This window comes from Debaryomyces fabryi, assembly GCF_001447935.2.
Source record: "Debaryomyces fabryi strain CBS 789 chromosome Unknown contig00234, whole genome shotgun sequence".
Lineage (NCBI taxonomy): Eukaryota > Fungi > Ascomycota > Pichiomycetes > Serinales > Debaryomycetaceae > Debaryomyces > Debaryomyces fabryi.
Window position 1 is genome coordinate 1 of NW_015385660.1, and position 10,004 is coordinate 10,004.

The 10,004-nt window shown below is 35.6% G+C and overlaps 6 protein-coding genes across 6 annotated transcripts; 4 read left to right on the forward strand and 2 right to left on the reverse strand.

Moving 5' to 3' along the window:
* Positions 1 to 277: 277 nt before the first annotated feature.
* On the forward strand, positions 278 to 2,602 carry ACF2 (Acf2p; the record flags this gene model as incomplete). Its single annotated transcript, XM_015614417.1, has 1 exon — positions 278 to 2,602. One exon carries the CDS (start codon positions 278 to 280, stop codon positions 2,600 to 2,602), a length of 2,325 nt encoding a protein of 774 aa, XP_015464750.1.
* Positions 2,603 to 2,814: 212 nt separating this feature from the next.
* On the reverse strand, positions 2,815 to 3,582 carry PAD1 (phenylacrylic acid decarboxylase; the record flags this gene model as incomplete). Its single annotated transcript, XM_015614418.1, has 1 exon — positions 2,815 to 3,582. The coding sequence occupies one exon, from the start codon at positions 3,580 to 3,582 to the stop codon at positions 2,815 to 2,817; it is 768 nt and encodes a 255-aa protein (XP_015464751.1).
* A 513-nt stretch (positions 3,583 to 4,095) lies between these two features.
* On the forward strand, positions 4,096 to 5,637 carry AC631_05590 (putative phenylacrylic acid decarboxylase; the record flags this gene model as incomplete). The annotated part of the gene is made up of 1 exon (XM_015614419.1): positions 4,096 to 5,637. The coding sequence occupies one exon, from the start codon at positions 4,096 to 4,098 to the stop codon at positions 5,635 to 5,637; it is 1,542 nt and encodes a 513-aa protein (XP_015464752.1).
* A 240-nt stretch (positions 5,638 to 5,877) lies between these two features.
* On the reverse strand, positions 5,878 to 6,369 carry AC631_05591 (uncharacterized protein; the record flags this gene model as incomplete). Its single annotated transcript, XM_015614420.1, has 1 exon — positions 5,878 to 6,369. One exon carries the CDS (start codon positions 6,367 to 6,369, stop codon positions 5,878 to 5,880), a length of 492 nt encoding a protein of 163 aa, XP_015464753.1.
* A 580-nt stretch (positions 6,370 to 6,949) lies between these two features.
* On the forward strand, positions 6,950 to 8,449 carry AC631_05592 (uncharacterized protein; the record flags this gene model as incomplete). Its single annotated transcript, XM_015614421.1, has 1 exon — positions 6,950 to 8,449. One exon carries the CDS (start codon positions 6,950 to 6,952, stop codon positions 8,447 to 8,449), a length of 1,500 nt encoding a protein of 499 aa, XP_015464754.1.
* Positions 8,450 to 9,327: 878 nt separating this feature from the next.
* AC631_05593 (uncharacterized protein) lies at positions 9,328 to 9,982 on the forward strand (the record flags this gene model as incomplete). The annotated part of the gene is made up of 1 exon (XM_015614422.1): positions 9,328 to 9,982. A coding segment is annotated over one exon (655 nt), but the record flags the coding sequence as incomplete, so codon positions are not given.
* Positions 9,983 to 10,004: the final 22 nt, after the last annotated feature.

The window sequence follows — 10,004 nt, forward strand, 5'->3', positions numbered from 1 at the left end:
CTAAACTCATCAAATTCGGAATAGTTCATAGTTGCAGAGACACATTCCCTTGAAGGAGAAACGCTAATAGAAAGAAGATTCAATTCGACTCTATTGCAAAGTTGGCAGCGCGTAAGATCAACACATATAAATGTCATATTCAAGTGAATTAAGAAACAATAAGTCCATACCGGTATATAAGTCGAATCATAATTTCAAACCTTACACGTAAAGTCATATATTAAAATACACTTTTTTCTTCTCATATCCAAGCAATTGCTATCTTTATTCAATAAAAATGGGATTTTCAGACTTGAAGAATGCAATTAAAAAGATTGACCAATCCTTGAAGGAAAAAAATAGAGCTAAAGGAGGAGGTAGAAGTGCCGACAAAGCTCAGCAATCGTATCCTAACCAAGAGAAAGCATACCAACCTAGTCATGACAACGCACAAGTACCACTTGCAGCTGATAACGATATATTCGCTAAACCTATTGCTACTTCGGAACCTCCATCAATTTTCAAGAGAACTCAACATGCTCAACCACCTCAAGGTTGTTCATGTGGAGAATCGGATGATCCAGTCCAAACTAATAACTTTTCAAATAACTTAACATTAGGGGACCAAACATTTCCAGTATGGACATTACCATATTCTCTTTGGTATACCATGGATCCTGATCAAGACGTGGGGTTTGCTTTCAACCACACTGATGCGTCGCAAAGAGTATTCGGGCCAGACCCAGATTCCAACCCGGCTCAATTTTATTTTAATCCACCCAAGATTAAATCTTTTGTTCTATCTGGGGCTAACTTCAGGGATAACAATGTTAGCGTAAAATTAGAAAATCACAACAAATTATCAGTTACATCTAAACTTGTCTTGGATAATGATGCTAACAAAAACGTCACTGTTCCACTTGTCCATGGAATGGGATTCATTACTGCTATTTATAACAACATACAGCCTGTGATCGCTTCGCAAGTTGGTGTTCAAGACTTTAAGCACGTAGGTCTGGTTGGTAACGTTACTAAATACAAAGTGACTTTGTTTAATCAAGTTGTTTGGTCATTATACGTTTCTGGCGATACTAGCATAAAGCTAAATTTGCAAGATCCTAATCATATAGTTGCCGATAAAGTTTCCAGTAATTCTATAATTCAGATTTGTCGTGGTGAATCAAAATTTTATGATGATAGCTGTGGTATCTACGCCGACTCTTGTCATCTTCAGGGATCATGCACTTCAGGAGATGGCAAAATCTGCCAATACAAATTTATCTATGGAATGAAGGGTAGTTCCAAGTCAGGAAATGGTATTGTTTGGTGTCTTCCGCATCATCAAGAAGTGTTAACTAACGAAATAAAGAAAAGAGATACGAAATTGGAATTAGATTCAACAACCAAAGGTTTGATGAAGGCATATGCCACTAATGAATTGATTATGGAAGAAACAGATTTACCAGTAGCTGTTAATTGGGAACCATGGTCTTCTCTTAGCTCTTTTAAAGGCAAACCTTCATATTCAGAGGGGGCGAAGAATATAATAAGGACCGCTGCTGAAGATGAAGTTCAACAAGATGTTGTCGGTATGGCGAATATAGATTCTATGTATACATCGGGAAAGATTTTAGACAAATTTGCATACATTGCGTATGTTTGCCATTTTATATTGCAAGATGATAAATTAACCTCCACTATCCTTCCCAAAGTACAGGAAGCAATTGAAATATTTGCTCGCAATCATCAGAAGTTCCCATTAGTCTATGATTTGTCCTGGAAAGGATTAATATCTTCCGCAGAACCGGGCGCCGATTTTGGAAACTCAAATTACAATGACCATCATTTCCATTATGGGTATCATATTCATGCTATTGCTCTCGTAGCGAAGGTTGATGAATCTTTCGGAAAGAATGAATGGCTCCATAAAAATGATAATTTAGTGCTTAACTATGCATTGACATTACTTAGGGACGTTGCCAATCCCTCTAAAGATGACAAGTACTTCCCTCAGTCAAGGTCATTTGACTGGTATCATGGACATTCTTTTGCGCATGGTATATTTGCTTCGGGCGATGGAAAAGATGAAGAGTCTTCATCAGAAGATTATCATTTCGCATATGGTATGAAACTTTTTGCTAAGATTATTAAGGATTCGAATATGGAAGTTCGAGCAAACTTAATGTTAGCAATTATGAAGAGATCAATGAATATGTACATGTTATATTCTGATGATAACAAAATTCAACCTAAGAGATTTATTAAAAATAAAGTTGCGGGTATTTCTTTTGAAAATAAGATTGATTTTGCAACTTACTTTGGTAGAGGCCAAATTGCAGATGAATGGATTCATGGAATCCATATGCTACCAATCACGCCGGTCTCATCCTATATTAGAAATGGGGACTTTGTTCAAGAGGAATGGGACCAGAAATTGGCAGGAATTATAGACCAAATCACTGATGGCTGGAAAGGCATATTAATGTTGAATTTTTCTCTTACTAATCCTAAGCAATCATGGAAATGGTTTTCAAGAAAAGATTGGGATAATACGTTGATAGATAATGGTATGTCGAGAACTTGGTCTTTGGCATATATAGCTGGTATTGGAGGATCTGATTGAATCTATGAATTGTAATTTAGTGATGTAATGCTGATGGTATTCGTTTATATTTATGTATGATATGTTTCAAGCTGTATAAAAATAGAACTTTTTTTTGCTAATATTGCTCGTTTATAAACCTGCTTTTTATACTACTATTAATATTCAATTACTGGGGTCAAATCTTTTTACTTTGGTAAATCTGTTAAATGAACGTAAGGCGATATTTAATGCTATTTAAGTGTTTTAGTATTTTTAACACCTTCCCAACGTGGGAAGCTATTTGTATCAATCCCAAAACAATCTAATATTCTTCCACTACTCTGCTCTATAATATCTTCCACAGTTCTAGGTTTTGTATAAAATGCAGGTACTGGGGGAAAGATAATTGTCCCCATTCTTGATAAATATAACATATTATCCAAATGTATATCAGATAACGGTGTTTCTCTTGTAACTAGTAATAATTTCCTTCTTTCCTTTAAGGTAACGTCAGCAGCTCTCACAATAAGGTCTTCTGTAAATCCCATCCTGATTCCAGCCAATGTCTTCATCGAACACGGCACTACAATCATTCCGTCGTGCTGGAAAGACCCCGACGATATTGGTGCACTCACATCTCTAGCCGTGTACACTTTTGAAGCAAGCGCCATTACATCTTCCATATTATAATCTGTTTCATATTTCATTGTAGCCATACCCCACTTGGATATAACTAGGTGCGTTTCAATATTACATTGTTTTAGTAATTCCAACACTCTTACTCCGATTGCAATCCCTGTAGCCCCAGTTATTGCCACAACTATTCTCTTTGGTCTTGTAGAATAAAATCCAATATCCTGATTCTGGTATATTACATTGGAGACCTGTTCATAATCCCTGATTAGATTTTTATTTCTAATAGTAGATGACGTTGATAAGGGCCGAATTACTTTCGGCAACTTTGAACCTGTATAAATAGATGCTATCAATGATCTAGGACCTTCTATTCTATACAGCATGTTTGTAAATGCTTTTATAACACGATTCAGCATAATATTTGTTAGCTAAATGAATGAAAAAATATTTTGCATTCGATTTAGCGAAACTATATCCTTTATATATAAGGCAGATCAAAAACCGTTGGATTAGGCTCTCACCGAGATTTTTATGCGCGATTTTGTTGCACCCATGCAGCTATCAAAACATCGAATTTAGAGACTCGAAAGTCTAGTTCATATTCCAATTTCGGCTACATTTGATTACAACTCAAACCATATACCGTGCTATCATACCCGTTGATCGGGACTTATATAATTGATTTAATTGATGATATACTAAGCACTGTTGATTCAATGTTGCGCGATTTTGTGAGAATATCGGTAATGATCGGCCTTTACGACTACCTATTTGCGCATTTACGTCGAACTAAATCTTTAATACCTCAAATGGTAGCAACATAAATAGATCAAATTTCGTTTCTTATTTACATTTGCCCAAGAGTTTCATTCAAAGAAGTTTACTTTAAAATCAATATGAGCGACTTAAGACCTGAATTAAGATTTAGAGATTTCCTTCAAGTTCTCAAAAATGAGAATGATTTAATAGAGATAACCACTGAGTGCGACCCAAACTTGGAGGTAGGTGCTATCATGAGAAGAGTTTACGAAGAAAAGCTACCAGTGCCATTATTTAAAAACTTGAAGAAGGACATTAAAAACCCAGATCCTAACAATTTGTTCGACATTGCAGGCTGTCTTGGTGGTTTAAGAGATGCAAAAAAAGGTAATGATCATGCTAGAATTGCTCATCATTTAGGGTTGGATTCACAGACTCCTATGAACAAGATTATTGACTACTTGATAGAAGCCAAAACCAAGAAACCAATTCCACCCATTTTGTTAGAAGATGCTTCGGCAGCTCCCTGTAAAATGAACAAGATTTCTGGTGATAGGATTAGGTTAAACGCATTACCTGCACCTACATTACACCATGGGGATGGAGGTAAGTATATTCAGACCTACGGAATGTTTGTGTTACAAACACCTGACAAGAGCTGGACAAATTGGTCAATCGCCAGAGGAATGATTCATGATGACAAGCACATAACAGGATTGGTAATTAATCCGCAACATATTAGAAAGGTTGCTGATAAATGGGCTGAAATTGGTAAGGGTGATAGAATTCCATTTGCATTATGTTTTGGTGTGCCACCTGCGTCTATTCTAGTTAGCTCAATGCCCATTCCAGAAGATGCTACAGAAGCTGATTACATAGGTGCATTAGTTGGCGAATCGTTAAGCGTAGTTAAGTGTGAAACCAATGATTTGCAAGTGCCTGCTGATTCTGAAATGGTTTTCGAAGGTACCTTGAATTTAAACAAGATGGTTGAAGAAGGTCCATTTGGAGAAATGCATGGATATTGTTTCCCTGGACATGGACACCCTTGTCCATTGTACGCCGTTGAAACCATAACATATAGAGATAATGCTATATTGCCAGTTTCAAATCCAGGTTTATGCACAGACGAAACACATACATTAATTGGTGGCTTAGTTAGTGCTGAATGCAAACAGATGGCTTTGGAGCACCCTAAATTAAAAAATGTTATTATGGAAGCATTTACTCCATATGAGGGTGTGGCGCTTTGGTTAGCTCTTAAAGTGAATACCACAGAGCTTGTTAAATTGAACACCAATAGTGAAGAATTTTGTAAGCTTGTTGGTGAATACTATTATAATTCAAAACCATGTTTCATTATTCATGAAATAATCCTAGTTGGAGACGATATTGACATATTCGATTTTAGAAAATTATTCTGGGCTTATGCGACGAGACATACACCCGGAGATGACCAATATATGTTTGAAGACTCTCGCTCTTTCCCATTGGCACCATTCATCAGTCAAGGACCACGAATTAAAACCTTAAAGGGAGGAAATTGTGTAACAGATTGTTTGTTTCCCAACCAATACAAGCCTGAAGGTGTTAACTTCATTACTTGTGATTTTGATGGCTATGATGAGTCCATTAAAGAAAAGGTCTTGAAAAGCTGGTCCGAGTATGGATATAAATAGTTGCCTGGTTAGTAATACGTATGTAAAAGATCCAATATATTGCGTATATATTTTTCTATTGGTGTAGTTAATGATATTTATTACTACTAAAATTAATTACCATGGAATTTCGGTGCAGAAGTGTAAAATATCCAGCATTAAACCAATCAATTAAGTTGATAGCTCACATAATATAATACTCGCAACTCCAGGTAATACCCAAGAGAGAAATTATAAAAAAATTCACCAGTATTGAATACATCAATTCTTGGATACCTTAGTTAATACTTCGATTGCCAACAAATGATCTTCTTCTTGGGCCAAGCCACTGATTGTTAATGTACCTATAACTCCATCAACACCCTTAACTCTGATTGGGACACTGCCCCCATGGCTGGCATAATCAATTGGTGAAACAAAAAGTGCTTCTTCCATGGGAAGCTCCTTGATTCTAAGCTTTTGACCAATATAGAAACTTGATTTACCAAACCTCAATACTGTTCTCTTTTTTCTTGCAATCCATTGATCATTATCTAATGCAGTACCATCATTAGTAACCGAATGGAATAATACTTGCCCAGAAGACAATGAAATGTCAATGACAACTGCCTTCTTAGGATATCTTTCAAGAGATAAGTCTCTTGCAATTGAGCCCAATTTCCAGCATACAGTGCTATCAAATTTCTCCAATCTTATTTCATCACCTTCCAACTGGTCTAATTCCTCTAAGCTATACTTGTAAATGTCTGACATTTTTTATCCTTGTTTTCAAATGATATGTTCAAAATATGAACCGATAGTTTTTCAGTTCCTTAATTTGTGTGCGATCGAGAACGCTGCATTGCGTAATCATATATCCGATAATAACTTACAGTTTCCAGAAAATAATAACGAAAGTAACAAACGCATTAAAGTGTATTGGTACATATTATAAACATCCATACTATTGAAAGATACAATTTTGAAATTATTGAAAAATTTCAACAAAGGTTAATGGCGGAATTCAATGATGCTAGAAACTGTACTATTTTGAAATTCTGTACTAAAAACTTTCGTAATCATCTCTTCTGAACAATAATAGAGCAGCATTACAAGCTTTATGTATTTGTACTTGTAAACTACTTTGAATTACATACTTAGATACGGCAGTATCACATCCATGCAATAATATTGGAAGCTGCGAAATTAAGTAAAAAATTTCGAATATGCGCTTATAGTTCTGGTTCTTAATTTGAGGAATCTAATAGTAAAAGAAATTGATATAAGCATATATAAGGTATGGTTTCCCTTTTTCAGATGATCAATAGGATATTGAAATTGAAAAGTTCATATAATGAGTGATATTGAAAAAGATCATGAGATCGATGAAGAGTTACATGACGTTGACACATCGGACACTAGTAACTACGATGTTGCTTTCAAATTCTTGAAAAGGGAAGAGAAAGATTATATTGAAAATACCGAATTACCCCCAAAGCTATTACGCAAAATTGATCTTAGGATATTGACATTGCTATGTGCAATCTATTTCTTACAATTCTTAGATAAGACTTTGTTAAATTATTCGGCTGCTATGGGTATTAAGGAGAATTTAGTTGGAAACGAATTCTCAAATTTAAGTACGATATTCTATGCGTCTTATATCTTTGCCGAACCGTTCGTTTCGTATTGCTTACAGAAATTTCCAATTTCTAGAGCCTTTAGTATTTGCATTGTTTTATGGGGTATTGTTTTGACATGCCATGCTGCTTGCAAGACATACGCTTCATTAATGATTGTGAGAACATTGTTAGGTATATTTGAAAGCAGCTCTGCTGTTGGAATTATAGCCATTAGTGGGATGTATTACACCAAGTCGGAACAAGTGGCCAGAATGGGCATTTGGAGTATTAACTCAGGTACTGCAACTATAGTGGGTGCCTTATTGTCATTTGGCTTTCAACACATTCATACTACTGAATTTCAATCGTGGCAGATATTATTCTTAGTAGTGGGCTTAATTACTATATTATTTGGAATTTTTGTGTGGTTCTATTTACCGGATAATGTTGTTAGTGCAAAGTTTTTGAATAATAATGAAAAAGTGTTGGTTTTGGAACATATCAGAGAGAATCAAACCGGTACAGAAAATAAGAAGTTCAAAAGAGAACAATTTTATGAACTAGTATTTAAAGATAAGTTGACTTGGCCAATGCTACTTCTTACGGGAACCTCGCAGATTGTTACAGGTGCCATAGGGACTTATAGTGCTACGGTTATTGGAACATTTGGTTTCGATGGCTATAAGACAGCTTTACTCCAAATTCCATTAGGAGCCATTATTATTATTATTATTGTGATATCAACACAACTTGTTTCTCGCTATGGACATAGAACCTATATTACTGTTTCAATGTTTATACCCTCAATTATCGGGGCTATTGTCCTTTTGTCTACGAGCATTGTAACACAACAAATTGGGAATTTGCTAGCTCTTTATTTGTTGTACAGTGGATCTTCTTCAATTACTTTGATCTATGCATGGAATAGTGCAAACACGGCGGGATACACCAAAAGGATGTTTAGAAATGCATTGACAATGATTGTCTTTAGTTTATCATCTCTTCTTGGGCCCCAAATGTTTCAGGCAAAAGATTTCCCGGGCTATGTACCCGCCAAAATCGCTATTCTAGTCACACAGGTTGCTTCTATCCCCTTGGCTCTCTTGGTTGGATATTTATCGAAAAAGGAAAACGAGAAGAGGGATAACGAGCCACAAGAGAAATTGCAAGATAATTACCAATTTTTGGATTTAACGGATATCCAAAACAGAAATTTTAGATATTCATATTAGTTTGTATAGTTTATAGATTTGAATATTCTAGAGTATCTGAAATGGATTTCAATGTCTTTGTAGCAAAATGATCCAGGATGATCTTTACATTTAGCCAACAAAATCAAATACTTTTAGAGTATCGCAGGCATTCAAACCTGCATGACTGAGATCCATAATATCATTTATTTTGTGTCCTAACCGTATCAAGGATCAATTATTCCCTGCGTGTAGAAGCTTTGTATTTCTAGTATATTACCTTCTCAAGCAATCAAATTAAATGATTATTCCCCCTCTCCCGAAGGTTAGTCTTAATAAATACAATTTAAGCTTGATTGAGTATATGCGTGAAGCGCATTCGCATTCTAATTTCGTTCTCCAGCCGTGCGACAAATCCCGCATAAAGCCGACTTCCGATGCTAAGATTTTGGAACGGCTATAGCGACGCTTTATGCCGCTTAATTTACAATACCCACAACACATATGGCGTACAGTTTTTATTTACATCTGATTAATTGTATATTATTCGGTTTACAATTGCCGACAATCCCTATCATTTCTAAGTTCACAGAATAACATAGTAAATTTTTCAAGCAAAACAAATATTCTTCATGATTGAACCATTGTTACTAGTACTACTTGACATGATCAAGAAACTTCCAGATAATACATTCTAGACACCCTAACCGCTCCAGCTGGGGAGAAACAAACACATACTTTATGGTGTCACGTCGAAAAACTTATTTGCTTAGATAATAATCTCCCACCGGTAGATCGGTATCGGCAATAAAATTTAATTCATAGAGAGAAAAAAGAAATCGTTCCATAAGTATAAATTGACTACGATTTAACCATTTAAGGGTAATTGAATATGATATTGATAAGTGAATATAATCAGAATGACAAGTTCAGAATTTCAAGATAATAGTTCAACTACTATTGATGATGCGAGTATCAATAGCGACAAAGTGAATAGATATGAAGGTGATGATGCAAAACCAAACTCACTCAGAAGCAGAAGTAACAGTAGAAGCGAAGACAAGGAAAGCTTGGAAAGGTTAATTACTAATAACAGAGGTGTGGAAAGAATTGTCACAGAATTAGAAGAAGGTGCAGGTAAATTAGGTGATTTAGAAGAGCCTTACGATATAAAAAAAATAGAGACCCACCCAGATCCTAACTCCACTCTCAATGAGCAGGATCCATGGAAATATCCTGTTGACCAAGAAACTGGCATAAGATTAGTGACATTTGTGCCCGGTGATGAGAAAAACCCAATGAACAAAACAAAAACTATGAAATGGATTTACACAGCAGTTTTAGGTTCAATTTGTTTCGTTGTTGCTTTAGGTTCTGCTATTGTCACAGGTGATATTGGTGGCCCAGTAGAATACTTTCAGGTTAGTGAAGAAGTTGTTATTTTAGCTTCGGTTACCATGTTTGTTCTTGGTTTTGGATTTGGACCATGTGTATTTGCACCTGTTTCAGAAGAAATTGGTAGACAGCCAGTTTACGTCGTGACATTATTCTTAGGAGTTATATTTATTATTCCTTGTGCATTGGCTAAAAATATAGG